General features: G+C 48.0%; 1 protein-coding gene across 5 annotated transcripts in view; it reads right to left on the bottom strand.

Annotated features, from left to right (window-relative positions):
* TMEM164 (transmembrane protein 164) overlaps nucleotides 1-20,712 on the bottom strand; it is a 166,208-nt gene that overhangs the window by 26,609 nt on the left and 118,887 nt on the right. For all 5 annotated transcript variants that reach the window (XM_045051249.1, XM_045051248.1, XM_045051247.1 and 2 more), the window contains exon 5: nucleotides 9,482-9,560. In XM_045051249.1, the coding sequence (XP_044907184.1) occupies nucleotides 9,482-9,560 (79 nt within the window). The remainder of the gene's footprint in view (nucleotides 1-9,481; nucleotides 9,561-20,712) is intronic.

Below are 20,712 nucleotides of genomic sequence, written 5' to 3'. Positions count from 1 at the left end.
GAAGCCGCGTGGACATGGCAGTGAAGGCACGTGGGGCAAATCTGTCAGCAGGTTTGTTCACTTAGAAGGGAAAGTAATGGGAGTTGAAACTTGAGTGATGGGAAATGAGGTCAGAGAGACAGATAAGGGGCACCTGGGAGGCAGGTTAAGCGTCCAACTCTTGGTTTCGGCTTAGGTCATGTTCTCAGAGCTTTGTGGGTTCCAGCCCCGTGCTCTGTGCTGGCGGTGGGGAGTCTGCTTGAGATTTTCTCTCTGACACCCCCTTACTGACACTGTCTCTCTCTCAAAATAAATGAAGAAACTTTAAAAGAAAAAAAGGGGGTGCCTGGGTGTCTCGGTTAAGCGTCTTTAAAAGAAAAAAAAAATGGGGCACCTGGGTGTCTCAGTTAAGCGTCTGACTTCAGCTCAGGTCATGATGTCACGGCTTATGGGTTCGAGCCCCACACTGGTCTCTGTGCTGACAGCTCAGAGCCTGGAGCCTGCTTCGGATTCTGTGTCTCCTTCTCTCTATGCCCCTCCCCCGCTCACACTCTCTTTCCCTCAAAAATAAACATTTAAAAAATAAATTAATTTTTAAAAAGTGAGACAGATAAGGGTCAAATGTAAATATCTTGAATGCCATGTGAAAAAGTTTGGTCTGCATCCTGAACAGGATTTTTTAATTTTTTTTAACGTTTATTTCTGAGAGAGAGACAGAGACAGAGACAGAGAGAGGCAGACAGAGCATGAGTGGTGAAGGGGCAGAGAGAGAGGGAGACACAGAAACCAAAGCCGGCTCCAGGTTCTGAGCTGTCAGCACAGAGCCCAATGCAGGGCTCGAACTCAGGAACCGTGAGATCATGACCTGAGCCGAAGTCGGAAGCTGAACCGGCTGAGCCACCCAGGTGCCCCAAGGAGAGGATTTTTAAGCAGGGGAGCAAAACCTGATCACAATTGTTCTTTCCTTAGAGAAGTCATTCTGGAGACTGGGTGAGACACAGGGGGCCAATCAGGGCAGGGAGAGGAGAGAGAAAACAGAGTAGTCCTGGCAACAGAGGCCGAGAGCCTGTGCTAGAGCTGGGGTGATGGAAAGAGAGAGGAAGAGCTGAATTTGCAAGCATTTTGAGAATCTGAATCGTCAGAACGCCTGAACTGATTGCCATAAGGGATGAGGTGGAGGAAGGGATCCAGAAAGTTTCTGGCTAGGATATTGGCTTTGGCCCTGGGGGGTGGATGGTGGAGCCGCTAATACAGGAAATGGAGGAAGAAGAAGAGTAGGTGGGAAGAAGAGTTATGGAATTGAGAATCCTGATTGTAGACATGTTTCCTTTGAAGTAGCTGTGGTGTTTCTTGAGCCTTCAGTTACATCTATGGATGGAGAACCCTGGGACCTCTGGGACAGGCAGAGCAAAGGAGCCCAAAGACAGCCAGCCAGAGGAGGAGAACCAGGAGACAGGAGTGTCACACAGCCCAAAGGAGAAACAGGCGTCCAAAAGGAGGGACGCCGGCGATATTAAACCTGCTGACAAACGTACGCTCAGTAGGTGCAAGGCTCTGTCACTTTCGAATCAGGCAAGGAAGAATCCTCAAGAGCCCACAGTCCAGTTGGAAGACAGATGTGTAATTAATAAGAGGCCGTGTTATAGGGGCGAATAATAAAAGTCTGCAACACAACACACGCCAGGCACTGTTCTAGGTATTCCCATATATGAGCTCAGTAAACCCTCACGCCACACCTGTGAGGTAGGTACTATTCCTACTCTCCTTTTACAAATAAGAAAACAGATGCAGAGAGGTTTAAGGCACTCACCTAAGTGCCAGAATCAGGATTGGAACTCACAGTCTGTCAGAACTCAGCGACAACATGGGGGAGCAGCACTGGGTGGTGGTGAAGCTTGTCTGCCTGGTTTCTAATGCCAGTTGAAAGTCTAGTGCAGGGGCTCCTGACCTTTGTGGTGCTGTGGACCCCATGGCTGATTTGGGGCCTCCTCTCTCGGAATAAAAGGTTTTTTTTTTTTTTTTTTTTTGAGAGAGAGAGAGAGAGAATGAGAATGAAAATGAGCAGGGGAGGGGCAGAAAGAGAATCTTTTTTTTTAACGTTTATTCATTTTTTTTTTCAGAGACAGAGTGTGAGTGGGGGAGGGGCAGAGAGAGAGGGAGACACCGAATCCAAAGCAGGCTCCAGGCTCTGAGCTGTCAGCACAGAGCCCAACACGGCCCTTGAACTCACAAACCACGAGATCGTGACCTGAGCTGAAGTCCGATGCTTAACCGACTGAGCCACCCAGATGCCCCAAAATCTTAAGCAAGCTCCACACACCTAGCATGAAGCCTGATACAGGGCTCGATTCCATGACCCTGGGATCACTACTTGAGCCGAAATCAAGTCAGACGTTTAACCGACTGAGCCATCCAGGTGCCCCTCAGAATAAATCTTTTTAAGTATACAAAATAAAAAAGGATAACAAAAGCAAACAGTAACACTGAAATAATTGTCGAAGTACTTTTAAAAATTAAGGTTTTTACATTTGCAGGTAATGAGGAGGTGCCAATGATTTTTTGAAATCCCTACAGCAGCTGTAATAGGAGGAGAAACTGATTTACATTAACGACAACATCCGTGAGTGCTGCTAAAGCTGTGGTTTGTTGCCTACGTTTCAGCACTGAAAGTAATGCTAGATGTCAGTTGGAGTTAATGCAGCTGAAGACGTGATTTTTTTTTTTCTCATCCAAGATCATGTGCTAGTGGACTTATATAGGGATTAAATGAGATCAAGGTCATGCAAGTAAAACACTTACCCAGTGCCTAGTTGGTGGACAATGCACATAAATGTCAGCTTCTAAGATGCATAATAAGATATGTAAAATGTGCAGTGTGCGGGTATCTATATAGGTCCTCACTCATTCAGCCCTGAAATACTAAGAACTAAAGAACACTTCCTGTCCTTAGGCAGACAGGCATGTCTCACACGTGCACTGCAGAAGGAAAGCCACAGAACAGTTCCAGTGGGCTGCCTGGAGAAGCTAGCGGCTGAGGTTGAGTTTGGAAATATGAATGCTTTCCAGGCCACCAAGCTGGAGAAGGGCGTTCCTGGCAGAAGTCATGGCATCTTCAGGACGCAGAGGCAGGAAAGTTAAACGGTAAACTTGGTGGGGGGGGGGGGGGGAGGTCCCTAAGGATCTTGGTAATACCCAAGTTCAGAACACAAGGAAGGGAGGAACATACAGAGAAGAGGCCTGCAAAATGCACTGGGCTCTGGGGACAAGGGGGAGCCACCGAAAGTTTCCAAATAGGGAGGTGCTGTGATCCTATTTGGGCTTTGAAAATAGCTTTTGAAGCTACAGGGACAGGTTGTTGGTAGGGGGAGCTGGGGAGACCACACAGAGCCAGCTGTCGTGGCTAAGGTGCGACATGAGGAAGGGCCAGCCCAAGGCAGGGAGAGAATGGATTTCAGGAACAATTAGGTGGGTAAAAAAAGGCAGAGAACAGTGATCACTCTTCACATCGGTCAGCATGGTCCTACCCGCAAGCACACCTGATTGTGCCGGACTATTCGCTCAATGGTCTTGGGACAAATGAGAAGCCACCTGGAAATCAAATTGGATCCTTATCTCACACTGTATCCCAGGATAAATTCCAAGTGGATGAAAGATTTAAAGGTTAAAAAAATGGAACTATTAACACAGGCAAAGAAAATATGGGGTTATATATATATATATTTTTTTAAGTTATTTTATTTATTTTGAGAGAGAGAGAGCATAACTGGAGAAGGGGCAGAGAGAGAGGGGAGAGAGAGAATCTCAAGTAGGCTCCATGTGCGGCACAAAGCCCGACATGGGGCTCGATCTCAGGAACACGAGATCATGATCTGAGTCAAAATCAAGAGTTGGACGTTCAGCCCACTGAACCACTCAGGCACCCTGGATTTGTCTTTTTTTTAATGTTTATTTATTTTTGAGAGGGAGAGAGAGACAGAGAGCGAGAGCGAGCATGAGTGGGGGAGGGGCAGAGAGGGAGAGAGAATCCCAAGCAGACTCCAAACCACCAGCACAAAGTGTGATGTGAGGCTTGAACCCATGAATCCCAAGATCATGACCCGAGATGAAGTCAGACACTTAACCGAGTGAGCCACCCAGGCGCCCCCAGGATATATTTTTTATAACCTCGGGGTGTGGAAGGACTTCCTAACCATAACTCAAAATTCAGAAGCTATATGATAAAAATAAATTAAATTGCATAGAGATGTAAACATCCTACCTAAATAAATCAGAAGATAAAAAAAAAAAAACAAATGACAAAACTGGGAAAAAGAGCTACAGCGCAGATCACAAAGGGTTAACTCCTAATATTTATATAGAAATACACAGAAAAATATTTACATTATAGAGAAAGATATTTATATTATCTAGAAAAACTTATACGGAAAAATAATTATATAGAAATGTGTAAGCATATATTTATATTATGTAGAAATATAAACAAATATGTAAAATATATAAATTACATATAAAGAGCTCCTAAGATTCAATTTTGTTAAAAAGGCCAATAACATAAGGGAAAAATGAACACATGAGAGGAACATATAGGTCAGGAAGAGGAAATTGAATGCCAATTTAAACATGTAAGGGGTGCCTGGGTCAGTTAAGCATCTGACTTTGGCTCAGGTCATGTTCTCACAGCTTATGGGTTTGAGCCCGTGTCGGGCTCTGTGCTGGTGGCTCAGAGCCTGAAGCCTGCTTCGGATTCTGTGTCTCCCTCTCTCTCTGCCCCTCCCCTGCTCATGCTCTGTCTCTCAAAAAATAAATAATAAACGTTAAAAAAAAATTTAAGTGTATTAAAATAAGTAACCAGCGCACTGAATCCAGGATTTCATGGAGCAGAAAGATATTTTAGGAAAAAGAAAAATTAGTAGATTTAAGGACATATATCATAGACATAATAATACAGATGACACTGTGGATTAGGCAAGAATTGTCACACCCAAAGAACTGAGGTTTAGGAAATCTTGTTGGACTAATCTTTGAAGATGCTGGGACGCCGGGGTGGCTCAGTCGTTTAAATGTCCGACTCGATTTCAACTCAGGTCATGATCTCATGGTTTGTGAGATCGAGTCGCGCATCCGGCTCGCTGCTGATTCTCTCTCCCTCTCTCTCTGCCCCTCCCCCAGCCTCTCTCAAAAATAAACAAACATTAAAAAAAAATTATAAGGGGAAGACTTCGGCATCCTTCTTGGCCAAAAAGCCAGTAGTGAAGAAAGGGTTGAAATCCAGGAGACAAGTGACTGACTACTTGATGGAATGAAGTTCCGGACGAGGGGAAGGGATGCGAGATTACCACAAAACCACTTCCTCCAAGATGACAGGGAATGATGTCAGGACAGGGGTGGGTGAAGCAGCTTTTAGAGCAGAGGGAAATAACCGAGGGAATTTGCACCTGGAAATCTCTGTTTTCCCAGTCATTTGTTGGCGGTGCATCTATCAAGAGTGGGAAGGACAGGAAGCTTGAGGGGAGGAGGCTGAAAAGAGTAGAGATTTGGGTCACAGAAAGGGATGCAGGGGCTAATGATCTCAGACAGAGGAGTTTCGGGGGGAGGGGGGGCAAAGTCAGTCAGCTGAAGAGAAGAAGACACAGAAGTCACTGAGGTGGAGACACCCAAACTTTGAGAAGCTGGGTGGGGCGAGTGGTCTTCCCTGGAAGCCTCTCTCAATGCTGGCCAGAGTTGTAATGGAAATACTGAGCACCAGGGGCCAAAGGCATCTAGGAACATGGGGGAAGCGGATGAGGGGTTAGGTGGGGGTAGTGGTGAAAAGAAAAGGTGGAGAGAATGGTAAAGGAGAAAGCACTTCCACCTGAGAGATGAAATATTAGTCTGGGGGGAGACAGTGGGGGGCTCGACAGCACAGGGGGCAGAAAAGGAAGAGTAGCCTCCATTGGGGGGAGCTCCAGGCAAGACACGGGAGGACTTGGCATTCTGTGAAGAGCTGGTTGGGCTGGGGGTTATAAAAAATATACAGCTGACCCTTGACCAGCACAGGTTTGAACTTTTGCAAGTTCACTCCCGTGCAGATTTTTACTGATAAATACAGAGCAGTACAGTAAATGTATTTTGTCTCCCTTAGGATTTTCTTAATAACATTTTCTTTTCTCCAGGTGATTTTATTGCAGGAATACAGTACATAATACATATAACATGCAAAATCTGTGTTCTTCCACTGTTTACATTATCAATAAGGCTTCTGGTCAACGAAAGGTTATTAGTAGTTATGTTTTGAGGGAGTAAAGTTATACACGGCTATTAGACTGTGGGGGGGGGGGGGGTCGCATCCCTAACCTGCGTACTGTTCAAGAGTCAAGTGTAGTTCCAGAGCGCCAAAGGCAAAGAGCTGGGAGGAAAGGAAACAGAAATAAAAAGGAAGGCTGGAGGAAGAAAAGAACAGTGTGGACAAGGGTGCCTGGGTAGCTCAGTTGCTTAAGTGTCTGACTTTGACTCAGGTTGTTCATGGGTTTGAGCCCCACGTCAGGCCCTGTGCTGACAGCTCGGAGCCTGGTGCCTGCTTCAGATTCTGCATCTCTCTCTCTCTCTCTGCCCTTCCCCCACTGGCACCCTGTCTGTCTGTCTGTCTGTCTGTCTCTCTCTCTCTCAAAAATAAACATTAAAAACATTTTTAATAAAAAAAAAGAACAGTGTGGACACAGGATGTCACAGTCACTACGGCCATGCTGAAGGACTGTAGTAATGAAGGAGGGAGGGGATCCCACTAGGTACTACTGAACTCCGCCCCCACCCAGGCCACAGAAAGCAGCACAATTTTGCCTTTCAGGAAAACAGGGCTCCTGGCCATGGGAGGTATCTACAGGAGAGCTGTCTTGCCTTGGGTATAAACTCCAAAGTCAGTTACTTTTGGAAAATTACAAGACTTCTAGGAAAGAGAACCCCTAAACCCTCAGCTTTTTTGATTTACAGAGAATCATCTTCCCACTGCTCACTCCAGATCAATTTGTCCTCTGCAAGGCCCAGGTCTGAGACTCGGGACCAAAGACTGAAACCAGCCTTAGGAAAACCAGACTTTTCTCTAAGTGCATATAATTTCCCCCAAATGAACAGCAGATGACAGCAAAGAGCCAGAAAGGAAGCCAAGGCTTCTGAAGAGCTCAGAAGTGGTGACAAATAAATCCTGTTCTGTTCCTATGGCGCCCTCTGTCGCACTTATCCCTGCTGGTTTACACTCCCAAGGCTCTCTTCCCGCACAGACTCCCTATAGCAGGGAATCTCTGATTCCCTAGTACAAATGCTGGGTTCGTAGTAAGTGTTCAACAAATACATGTTGGGGGTGGCTGGAGGGGAGACTCCCAACCTGCTGTGTGGTGAGGGGACAGGTGCCTGCCTTTTAGGACAATGAGGTACGCGGAGAAAAGGACTGGTTTGAGAGGGAATCGAGGCCAGGCTTTGAATCCTGGCTCTGCTACTGATGGCTGTGAGCAAGGTACCTAACATTTCTGAGCCTTGGCTTTCTCCTTTGTAGAAGGGGCATTTTCACCAGGGTTAGTTGGATGAGAAAACACACAAAGCGTGCCTAGCAAAGTATCTCACACACAGGAAACACTCAATAAAAAGCCGATATTTACTGTGGCTATTATTACCGTTACTGTTTTTACAGCCTCTACTCTGGGCCAGGCACCAGAGGAAAGAGGAAAGAATCACTAACAGTGAGAAATAAATTGGAATTAAGCCTTGGCATCCCTGCTTCCTCGGCTCAGTTACCCCAAACAGTGTGGCGACAGATTCAACAGAAGGCTGCAGTGGAACCTAGCACTTCTAGAAGCTGCAGCTTCCCAGACTGTGAGGGGTTTTTTGTGGGGAGGGGGTACTGGGGATGGCTACTTGGTATTTTCCATCTCAGAATAGTCTGGCTCAGCTACCTAACAGATTTTTACGGGCACCTCGGAGCCAAGTAGATTTAACTAATGGCCATGCACATTGGGCCAAAACCTGCATCTCATCCCTCAGAAAGGAGAGGGGGGTTGCTTCTGGAATGCAGAGATAGCTGCCTGCCTGGTTCTATTCAGAATGAGTGTATCCCCCAGACTTGAATATTATTAGCAAGCTGCTTCCTGTGCCACAGGAGACATACCTGAAAAATGGCACACGTCTCCTGGATATGGAGACTTGCCCTACAGCTTAGAGGGGGAAACAGTACATTTAGAGCAAATTCAAAGAAGGTGCTCTCTGAGTCTGTGAGACCCCCCAAGGGGCTGCACAGGGTAAAAACAGCCTCAAAGAACATTGAGACCAGTCCTAAGAAAAAATGCTATCTGACAGAAACCAGGGCACAGGGGGGCAGATCTCTTGACTGACAGGAGACTCCACCGAGAGCAACGGTACCCGTCCTCCAATGTGTCCCCAGGTTGCCAAAAGTTCTTCAGATTTGCCAGGATTCCTGAGTTAGAGGAAGCACAACTTCCAAACCATCTTCCAGTGGCTTTAAGGGCCCACATGGCCTCGTGTCATTTTCAACGTGATAGAAATGAAAGCCTTGGTGGCCTGAGGTGCGATAGTGGCGTTGGTCCCCCAGAGAAGTCCCAGCAACCAAGACAGAGAGGCTAGTCCCCTCTCATCTACCACATAATAGAAGGGGAGGGGGGATAACTTAAGGGTCACTGTGAGGTCACAAAGAGATCAGCTTTCCTTTCAAGGCCATCTCTACCAAGTTGGAGGTCTCTCCCTCATGACAAGATCAAGGTTGTCAATGGTTTGTTTTACACGGTGGTCACTATTCTTTTACCTGCTTCTTCCCTCAGTCCTAGAACCTCACAGTCCCTGAACTTCTTGTCCCTCTCAATATCTTCTTTGGTTCTGAGAGGATGGATACAATAAGCAAGAGCACAAGGTCCTGCCCTCGACAGGGCTGAGTGCTTCCTTCTCTCCTCCTACCCTATACTGCACACTGACGCAACGGGGGAGGCACAGCACATGTGAGTGACAGAATCGGGGCTGCGGGGGTTTCCATGCAAACCCAATGTCACCACAGACAACGAGCCCCAGGCCTAGGCCCCAGGACACACAGCAGCAGCGTGCTTACCCACAAGGCACAAACGAGGGTTCTGAGAAGCCCCCAGATTCTTTGCAGGCTTTATCCATGCCCATCTGCTCACCCCCTGGTGTGTGGCATAAAGGATACTGCAGAAACCCAGCCTGGCAGTAGCTCAAGATCCTGGTGGGCATCCAATACATGAGGATTCCCCAGAACAGAAGGCAGCAGCTAGGTGGGGGAGTGGCTAAGTGTGGGAGCGGCTAGGTGTGGGGGCGGCTAGGCGTGGGAGTGGCTAGGCGTGGGAGTGGCTAGGTGTGGGAGTGGCTAGGTGTGGGAGTGGCTAGGCGTGGGAGTGGCTAGGTGTGGGAGTGGCTAGGCGTGGGAGTGCCTAGGTGTGGGAGTGGCTAGGTGTGGGGTGGATAGGCATGGGAGTGGCACTGGCAGTGTGCTGGGGTGGGGGGGGCTTACCTCCTTTCCAAAGCAGGTAGATGGGCACCACGTAGAGCATAACATGCTGAATGTAGTAAATCTCCAATTCAAAGGGGAGCTGTAAGGACAGGAGGGAGAAAGGTGTCACAGAGCAGGAAGCACTTATGTCAACAGCTTCTGAAGTGGACCGCCCTTGCTCTTTAGGACCTACATCTTAGCCAAGCCATGCATTGCAAGTGCTCACGTCGCTTCACAATCACAGTGAAAAAAAAGAATAAAATGAATATACACTTATGACCTCGGCCCGGCATCTTCCAAAGCACGTTTGGCAGCGATGGTACTTGAAAAAAACATTTCACTAGAAGAACGCAGCCAGTTGATGTAAGAAATTTTGCATATACTAGATCCCCAGGAGATTCACCACGGCTATTCGTGGTATACTGAGGATCTGGGTGGTCTCTGCCACTACAGAATTTGCTAACAATTGTTTATCCAGTGTTTCCCAAACTTAGCCAGTGCCTTTTCTTCCCCAAAGAACACTCAGTATTCTGCAGAATATGCTTGAGAAAACACAATGTAATGTCACTTTTTGCTCCACATGAGGAGGTGGTAAGTGATTTTTAATTTTTTTAGTGTTTGTTTATTTTTGAGAGAGAGACACAGAGCGCGAGCCAGGGAGAGGCAGAGAGAGAGGGAGACACAGAATCCTAGGCAGGCTCCAGGCTCTGAGCTGTCAGCACAGAGCCCGACACGGGGCTCAAACTCAGGGAACGCGAGATCATGACCTGAGCCATAGTCAGATGCTTAACCGACTGAGCCCCTCAGGCACCCCAGTTTTGTGTTGCTTTATTATTGAGAGACAGAGACAGAGCGTGAGCAGGGGAGGGGCAGAGAGAGGGCGAGACAAAGAATCTGAAGCAGGCTCCAGGCTCTGAGCTGTCAGCACAGAGCCCAATGCAGCGCTCAAACTCACGAACCATGAGATCACAACCTGAACCGAAGTCGGATGCTTAACCCACTGAGCCACCCGGGCGCCCCAAGGTGGTGAATGATTTAAAAGCTTATTTCTCATCTGACATGGAAAATGTGTGGCATAGGATTTATTAGTCCCATTTTCCAGATTTCCAAAACAATAAAAAACAAAAAGGCAATTGCTAGGCCTGGTCTGGTCTAGATCCAAGAATAAAGAGTTTCCCCACTAGATATTTGGGGTCAGTCCAGAGTTAGCCCTACTTTTGGGTGAAGACCAAGCAGCTGGGCCAGTTCCGACATGGCGTGCCAAAAGGAGCGGCCCCACCCTCCCTCCACCCAACACGCCTGCTCACTCACTGCTGTTTCCCATCCCTCACAAAATGGAAGCCCTGGATTACCCAAGCAGAGCGCGGTTTCCACCTGGCATGGGGACCGCGCCACTGACTTTGGCAGAGGGCTAGGAATGCAAACAGCTGGGTGGCTAACACAATTCTGGGGGAAAAAACTTCAGCAGCTGGCAAGAGGCCTGGCCTCTGGGGCTTACACAGCCTGCAATACACACACACACACACAAACACACACACACACACACACACACACACACACACACACACACAGACGCACACCCCTAGATGGAAGCCGAGACAAGAAAACCCAGGGGAAGGGTCCACTGCCTCCTTATTCCCTACAAGGCAAGCACAGAACTAAGACTGCACGCTAATGAGAGGAGGCAGTTATGGGCTCCCCAGGCGTGAGAGCCCGAGCATGCCTTGTGCCAGGAACTAAAACCAAAAGATGGCAGAGCCCCCCAGAATGGCAGCTGTGATGACTGTAGACCATGAACAGAGATGCTGGCTCCGGCCCTTGAAAATAAAAACCCACAGGGGCATCTGGGTGGCTCAGTGGGTTAAGCATCCAGCTTTGGCTCAGGTCATGATCTCACGGTTCCTGAGTTCAAGTCCCTAATCGGGCTTGCTGTTGTCAGCAGAGCCTGCTTGGGATTTTCTCTCTCTCTGCCCCTTCCCCGTGCTCTCTCTCTGTCTCTCTCTCTCTCTCTCGTGCACTTTCTCTCTCTCTCTCAAAATAAATTAAACATTAAAAGAGAGAGAGAGAGAGAGAGAGAGAGAGAGAGAGAGAGAGAGAGAGAGAGAGAGAGGTGCCTGGGTGGCTCTGTTGTTTAAGCTTCCAACTTGATTTCAGCTCAGGTCATGATCTCACAGTTTGTGAGTTCGAGCCCCACATTGGGCTTGGGATTCTCTCTCTCTCTCCTTCTCTCTCTGTCCCTCCCCCACTCACGCTTTCTCTCTCTCTCAAAATAAATAAATAAACTTTAAACAAAGAAAGAAAGAAAAACCCACGCAGAAGGAAAACTGCCCACGGACCCAGATGATGCCCAAGTACTATTTTATGTTCACAGGCGGATGTGAAAATCCCAGAAAAAGAGATGAGGTTCCACGTGGCTCTGCAGATCATGCTGGAATAGCTAGAAAAGGTTTGACAATGGGCATCACCAGCATGAGCTCTGGAGGTCTCGGGGGTCCATACTGGACCCTCAATAGTCAAGGTGGAGAAGTCTCTCCACCTTCTTGCTTTAATGAAAACCTGGTTCCCTGCTCCTCTGAGGTCACGGCCACCCCTACAGCCCTCTCAAGTGCTGGGTGGTTCTCCTCCCATGTTGCCCGGTACCATGGGGCCAGGAGGGGTCCTGTCTGCTCCTCACTGCTGCTTCTACACCGCTGGCCTCCTTCCTAACCACTCCCCAATGGAATCTCATGCCCTTGGACTCTACTATCCACCGCTCTTGTGGCCACCTATGGACCGTCTCCCCGTGCATTTCCCCTTTGGCCTTGAAGACTCTGCCTCCCTCTCTTGTCATTTTTTCCAACGTTCCTGCATTGGAAATGTGTCAAAATGCCTGTGTCCTCAACAGTGTTAGCACTGGCCTGTCGTGTACCCCACTCTCCAATGACCACAGCCTACCTAGCCAACAACTCACTCGCCTCATATCCGTCTTACAACTTCACTGGGACCTATGGTCCACTGATTCCACCACGTTTTGACTGCTCCTCACCGACCTCACATCCTCACTTCTACACTTGCCCTTCAGCCCCTTCCCCATATTCTCAACCCTCCGGACATTCTCTCCCCACTCTATCCTACCTGCTTTGCAAATCCACATTGCTGGTTAAATCAAACTCTCTGCCTTCCCGTCTCTACCCCCCAGGCAAGTGAGCATTGCCGGAGAAAAATATAAAACTATGCAGTGAACCCCCCTTAAATTCATGACGGCAAGTCTTAATGCTACCCAACCATCCGTCCACATGCCCCAATCCATTTGCTCTCCTCTCTCTTGGACAACTATTTTACAACTTCTTGCGCCTTCCTCAAACCTTCCTCTGTCCTGCCCCTCAGCTGGTGAAATGCCTTCCTACTCCATTCGGGGGAAAAAAGAGCAATGGGAAAAGGACATCTGCGGGCACCTGCCTCGACGTCTCCTTCCTCCCTGCGCCCCATCCCCAGAGCTGCCTTTTCTTCCGCTGCTCTTCAGGATCCCCCGACCACGCTGCTGGCTAAGGCCAGTCCCCTCACGTATGTGCTAGATCCCATCCTTTCTTGCTTGCTCCAGGACGTCACACCAGCAATTGTCCCTTTTTGTCACTGGATCATTCCTATCAGAAAACAAGTACATTTCAATATCTTCCATCGAAAGAGGCAAAAACTCTTGCCTTTGCTTTCCCCACCAGCCCCCACCCCATATCTCTGCTTTCCCTTTTACAGAAGTCCTCAAAAAGATTGTCTCTTCTCATTGCCATCATGTCCTCTCCTCTGAATTATCCTTCAATCCACTCCAAATTTTCACACCCACCACACCCCTCAAATTGCTTTTACTGAGGTTACCCATGACACCCATCCTAATTCTAATGGGCAACAAGGACGGAAGCACACCCGTGTGACATCTTTGTGTGAACTTTAAGGAGCCACCCCTTCTTCATCCCCATGCCAGGGTGTCCCAAAGATTTTTGGCACAGTCACCCCCTTGTGCAGTTAACAACCTGTGCAACTATACATGCCAGTTGGTCCTGGCCAATTTTCAGGCTTCATCTTACTTCACCCCTATTCTTTCCCTACCTCAATGACTGCCCTTCTCAACCTCCATTACCAGATCTTCCTTCTGTCCCTTATATTGAAGGGGCTCAGAACCAAGTCGTTGGCTCTCTTTCTATCTGCTCTCACTCACTAGATAACCTTATTCAGGCTCCTGGCTGTAAAGGACTTCTGTCTACTGATGACTTCCAAATGAATATGGCCAGCCTAGAGCCAGGCTGCTCAGATTGAAATTCTAGCTCCATCATTTAGTTGCAAAGCACCTTTGGGCAAATCACTTAATCTTGTTGAGGTTCACGTGGCTCATTTATAAAATAGGAATGATAATAATGCCTATCTCATTAAGCTGTGGTGACATTAGGTGATGTAATGCATGTAGAGTTCTTGGCCCAGTGCTGATATACAATATGTGCTTAATCAATGCTAGCTGTTATTACCCCTCCTTTTCAACATTAATCCAGCCAGTAAGTGGTAAAGGCCAGATTTCCATCCCAGTCAGCAAGACTTAAGGCGAGGCCTCTTTGGGTCAAAAGCTGGAGCTCTTTTTACCTAATCATTCTGCCTTAGCAAGAACCTCCAGCAAGAGTAGAGCCTGGGCCTGTCCCATGGCCCTAAGTCACACGTCAGTGTATTTATCAGGTGACTACCAGGATAACTTTAGCTTCCCAGCATGATTCATTCTTTCTTTTTTTTTAATGTTTGTTTATTGATTTTGAGAAAGACGGAGAGTTAGGGGCAGAGAGAGAGAGAGAGAGAGAGAGAATCCCAAACAGGTTCTGCACTGTCAGCATAGAACCCAACATGGGGCTTGAACTCACAAACCATGAGATCATGACCTGAGCTGAAACCAAGAGTCAGACACTTAACTGCCTGAGTCACTCAGGCACAACCCCCCCCCCCCACACACACACACACAAAGTGATTCATTCTTTTGGCCTGTCTCTAGGTGAGAGCTTCTCCCTGGAGACTTCTTTATCTCCCAAAGGGCTGTCAGCACCACTCTCCTCTTCTTACCCACGACAGTCCTATTCTTACTCTCATCCAATCAATAGAAAAAAAAAAAAAAAAACACAACACTTATTGAGACACTACTAGGTGACAGGGAAATGTGCCTGGCTCTGGGTATACAGCAATGATGAAGACACAGTCTCTGCCCTACAAGAGCTCATGGTCAAGTTGAGGAGGCTAATGGATAAAAGGATAAGGTCAGGCGGCGCCTGGTTGGCTCCATCACTTAAGCATCCGACTCGTGGTTTCGGCTCAGGTCATGATCTCACGGTTCATGAGTTTGAGCCCTGCATCAGGTGAGCTCGAGCCCCACTTTTGGTGAGCACGAGCTCTGCTTCGGGTGACCTTGAGCCCTATTTGCGTAAGCACGAGCCCTGCTTTGGGTGAACACAAGCCCCACTTTGGATGAGCCCCCGCTTCTCTCTCTCTCTCCCTTTCCCTCCTGCCCTTCCTGAGATTCTCTCTCTCTCTCTCTCTCTCTCTCTCTCTCTCTGTCTCCCCCTTGCTCACTTGCACTCTCTCTCTCTCTCTCAAAAAAACAAAACAAAAAAAACTCAAAAAAAACCACAAAAAAACAGAACAGTAGCATGGAAAAATAAGAAGCTGAAACTCTAAGATGAACATGCCAATATTTTCCTAAGCACCCCAACAGAACATCTTACACACCCCACTTTGCAGACCCTGGGCCCACGGTCCTCCCAACAAGAGTGCATGGGTGGAGAGAGACAAAGTCATAACTCCAGGCTCATATCTACAGAGAGATAACAGTGAAGAACGGGAGCCCGGAACATATTTACGGACGGAGGGAAGCAGCCAGTGGTGAGTGGAGAGGGAGAAGCAGAAGCGAGATAGGCAGGAGACGCTGGGCAGTGAGAGGTCCTGCATGGAGTGGGACCCGGAACACGAGAGGGGGTATCGGCTCGGGCTCCAGGAGATGAAAAGGGAAGGACAAGGCGAAGGGAGGAGAACTGTCCGAGGGAGGGGTGTGCTAGAAGTCCAGGAAGCTCACGACTTCGGAGCTCGCGCTGCGTGGCAAGAGAATTCGGCGTTACCAGAACACTCCCTGGCTAATGATGAGGTGCAGAGTAAGAATAGGGGGCTCTAAGGGGAGGACCCTGGTCTCAGCTCAGCCCCCGATGCCCACAAGAAATCAGAGAATCAGAAGAGAGAACTGCTTATGGTCTGAATGTCTGTACCCCTCCCCCCAATTCATGCCCCGATGGGATGGTATTAAGAGGTGGGGGGCTTTAGGAGGTGATGAGGTCTTGAGGGGGGAGCCCTTGTGAATGGGACCAGTGCCCTTATACGAGGCCCCAGGGAGCTCCCCGTGGCCCCGTCACCCCTTGAGGACACAGCAAGGAGCCTGCGGTGCAGAAGAGGGCCCTCACCACACCACACCTGCACCCCAGTTTGGGGCTTCCAGCTCCCAGAACTGTGAGAAATGCATCTCCGCTATAGAAGCTACTGGGCCTGTGGTACTTTGTTATGGCAGCCCGAACAGACCAAAACAATAATCCATCTCCTTTAGCGGGGGAAGGGACACAATCCACTCTTACTGCTGCCTTTGGTACTGTTCCTGCCAACCGAGTTCGGCTTTGGAACACTTTGTCTTCATTAACTGACCACAGACTTTTACTGTGGCCTACGGGTGCCACAAACTCCTGGGAACTAAATAATACCACTTGCTGGAGGAGGCCACAGAAGGAATGCCCACAACTTAAAATAAACCGCAATACGTTCACGGAACAGAATACCATGCTGCCATTAAAAACAACAAGGTACCACGAGAGAAGAGCCAGACAAATCCAGAATGTGCGAAAGTCTACAAAACGACTGGCCCAGAGTCACCAAAATTTTGCTGCCATGAAGAAAGAAAGCAGGGGCTGGGAGAGACTGTGCCTCGATTTTTTAAAATGAACAAAAATTAAAGAGAACAGTCAAAAACAATCTTGAAACCTGACTGAATCCTGATTACAAAACAAAAAGTTAAAGGGGTGCCCAGGTGGCTCAGCTGGCTGAGTGTCTGACTCTTGATTTCTCACGGTTCGGGATATCACGCCCCACAGCGGGCTCTGCTGATAGCACAGAGCCTGCTTGCGATTCTCTCTCTCCCTCTCTCTCTGCCCCTCCGCTGCTCATGTGCACTCTCTCCCTCTCAAAATAAATAAATAAACATTAAAAAATTATTTCAGGGGAGCCTGGGTAGCTCAGTCGATTAAGCGTCCGGCTTCGGCCTAGGTCATGATCCCACGTTTTGTGGGTTCGAGCCCCACGTGAGGCTCTGTGCCGACAGCTCGGAGCCTGGAGCCTGCTTTGGATTCTGCGTCTTCCCTCTCTCTCTCTGCCCCTCCCCTGCTTGCACTCTGTCTCTCTGTCTCCCCAAAATAAGTAAATATTAAAAAAGATTATTTTAAAAAGTTAAACACGTTCTTGGAACAATCAGGGAAGTTTCAATTTAAACTGATTACCAGATAAAGTAGACAGCATTGTAGAATTGTTGAGAATTCTCTTGGGTGTGGTCACAGTATTGTGGTTGTATATGAATGACCCCTTCCTTATTCCTGGGAACTCAGGCTGAAGTATTTGGAAGTGAAACGTCAAGATGTCTGCAACTTTTTTGGAAAAGATTCAGCAAACTTACACAGAAAGAAGAACAGCAGTGGAAACAGAATATGGGAAAATGTTAGTTGTTAAATCCACCTGGAGGACATGTGGTTGTTCACTACACTATCACTTCAACTCTTCGGTATGAAAATCCCTACAATGAAAAGTTGGGAAATTGTTTAAATTTAAATGAGGTAAATCTGTATGACCTAATATGGCAGAAATCCTAACAGATATTCATGGGAAGGAAAAACAAGGGATCTTCACTTTGGCAGCAACTGGTCATTATTTACCAAAATATTTAAATACCCATTCACTTGGACTCACTTCTAGGAATTTATACTAACAGAGATGCTTGCATTCACACACAGAGCTGTATGTGTAAAGATGTAAAATGGAATGTTATGTGTAATTTTAAAAAGTATGTAATAACCAAAAAGTAAACTAAAAGTCCATTAGTGGGAGGGTCATCAAAAAAATCCTCTGGAGGAGCCTGGGTGGGTCAGTTGGTTAAGCGTTAGACTCTTGGTTTCGGCTCAAGTCATGATCTCACAGTTTGTGAGTTCAAGCCCTGCATCAGGCTTGCACTGACAGCACAGAGCCTGCTTGGGATTTTTTCTCTCCCTGTCTGTCCCTCCACTGTTTGTGCGCTCACTCTCGCTCTCTCTCCCTCTCCCTCTCCCTCTCCCTCTCCCTCTCCCTCTCTCTCTCCAAGTAAATCTCCACTGTTTGTGCTCTCTCTCTCTCAAAGTAAATAAACTTAATTTTATATATAAAGTACTCTGGAGAATTAACTATGCAACCATTTACAAAAAAGGAGGTACAACCATTTGTTGGTAAAACTGAGCAAATCTACATTATACAAAGCATGATCATTTTTGTACAAGAAAAAGGACAAATTAGTATTTGTGCTTCTAGGTGGATGGAAGATGCATAGCAAAAGGACTGGGAAGGTATTTATTAGCAAACCGAGCAGGGGAACAGGACGGGGGAGGAGAGATTCGGATAGGGGAGACCTTGACTTTGGATGTAACAGACTTGTGCAGTCGGAGTTTTACAGCAAATGAATGTCTTCATTTATTAAGCACGTAGCTCAAAAATTTTGAAAGCCAAAGAAAAGGTCAAAAGATGAATGCACCAAACCGTGAGTGGCAATTACCTCTGGGGAGTAAGAGGGGAGAACTCTCCTGTTAGAGTCTCCTTATCTCTACACTGCAGGAAGCCTTAACCAGAACGATGCATTTAGCTATGATTAGTGAACATTTTTCTAGTTTGTATGAACCCCCGCTCTCAGAGTATCTGAGCATGTAAAGAAAATAACACCTAATGGGGGTCTACAGACCCCCACATCCTTTGTCCTGACTGTATCGTCCCTTGTGACCCTACCCCTGGCCTCAGTAAGGACAGGTGCCCACAGCGCTACCAAGCATAAGGTATTCAGTCCACCTTATTCTCAAGGTCTGGTGTGGAGAGAGGGATGCAAAGTGACGGGTAGGGGAGAAACGGGTCCTTCCTTTTGGAGTCTAAACCCTATCAGGGTGACTCCTGACTTCCTCCTTGGTGCTCAGAGCCCAAGAGAGAGAGAGAGACAGAGAGACAGAGACAGAGACAGAGAGTGAGTGGGAGAGGGACAGAGAGAGAGGGAGATGCAGAATCTGAAGCAGGCTCCAGGCTCCGAACTGTCAGCACAGAGCCTGACATGCGGCTCGAACTCATGAACGACCTGAGCCGAAGTTGGATGTTCAACCGACTGAGCCATCCAGGTACCCCAGACACTAGGCATTAAAGAGGACTCAAGGGGCCCCGAAGCCACAAAATCCACATTTACTACTTCTTCAGACTGAGCCAAAGCTAGAATTTCATGTGGAAAAAAGAGAGAAGCTTTGGGTACACAAGAAGGGTACTTCAGGACCTGGAAGTCCAGCCCTGAACACGTTACTTGACATTTTACTCAAGGAGGGAAAGTAAATATTTGTGCAGCTCTCTCCAGACAACTCGGGGGAAAGGCTAAGGACAGAGACTGTTCAAAAGGCCTACAGAGGAGCCAGGGCAGGTGCAAATCAGAAGACAACCAGCTTGTGTGCAGAGGCCAAACCGCGCCTGCAGAACGACTTGCCCAGGACCGGCCGTCTTGGCTTAGGTGGTGTGACAAGGCGCTCCACAGGGGCCTTCTGTACCACTAACAGGACCACGGTGTCATCCTCCCTGCCTTGGGTTGCAGATTCCACCCAAAATACGTAAGCCCCGTAGTGTGGAAGGTAGGTACGAGAGGAAAGGTGCTAATCCCCAACCCCTCGGTAGCCCAGGTAATCCGTGGTATCATCTGCCTCCACTTTAGCGACTTCAAAGGACTTGGACATAAGATGGCGTGAAACAAGGTGAACCTCACCCTAGTACTGGAGCAAAGAGTGGGACAAAAGCATCTGAAACTCGGCTCTCGGCCCAGTCCAAACAGCTCAAGGGCACTCAGCACCCAGCCCACCGCCCCCCTACCCCCCATCAACTGAGCAAGGAGTCCGCCTAGTATTCTACTCTTTGGGGGCCCTAGATTGAAGGCAGCCAGCGGGCCAGGCAGCCAGTTCTAAGACAAGCCTCCCTGCCCTGCTGCCTCTAACATCGCCCCGTAACTGGACTCATCATCACCTCGGCTACAAGCTGGAGCCAGGTTGATGAATCCCTAAATCAAGGGAAGGCAAGTGCCACATATCCCCTGGAGGCCACCAGAGATGGACCTGACCACCTCCTGGCATGAGCAGACTCTGCTCACTTCTCTCCCTCCTTCTCTTCTTCTCTTCTCTTCCATTTAACTCTCCTCTTCTCTAGCTCTTCCCAGGCTCCCAGCCTCCATCCCAGGGTTTCTACCAGCACTGCAGGATAATAAACAGACTCTTGCAGCAGCCCCTGGCTAATCCCACACACAGAGCGTGCTGATCTTCAGCACAGATTTTTAGACAAAGGATCTTCTTTGGACCCACCGGGATGAGGCCCAGCATCCTGTACTTTAACAAGGCTCCCTAAGGTAATCTGGATAGAGGAGCGTTTAACCTATACTTGGGAGAAATACTAGTAGGCCAGGCTCCTGAAGGCTAAGTGGTAGGTATAAAACTCAGAATAGTTTCTCAGAGCAGTGACTGGTGGTTCCCTGGAAAAGGTACTGATAAGGACAGTGATAGGACTAGTGTTCAAAACAGCAATAAGGATAACGATAACAGTAACAGTAGTTAATAACTACTGGTATATAGTACTTCTCTGGTAGGCATTGTCCTAAGTACTTGGTATGTATTAATGTATTAACTAATACTTAGAACAACTCTCCTAGATAGCTGTCATAACCCCCCCCCCCTTTCAGAAGTGGTCACTGAAACATAGATTAACTGCCCCAAGGTTAGTTACAGAGCCTGGATGGAAACAGGCAGACTAACTCCAGAGTTCATGTTCTTCACCTCTGACCTACCTTACCTGGATGTGCGCTAAGGCCCTTTGTGGTGCAGAGACAGCCGCTGACTTCGAAACTTGCTTTACAAACGACTCAAATCCATGATGCCTTGATCCCCTGCTAGTGAAATGTCCTGTCTCCCACC

Source organism: Felis catus, chromosome X (genome assembly GCF_018350175.1).
Source record: "Felis catus isolate Fca126 chromosome X, F.catus_Fca126_mat1.0, whole genome shotgun sequence".
Classification (NCBI taxonomy): Eukaryota; Metazoa; Chordata; class Mammalia; order Carnivora; family Felidae; genus Felis; species Felis catus.
The sequence above is the reverse complement of the archived record's forward strand: the minus strand, read 5'-3'. Positions and strand labels throughout refer to the sequence as shown.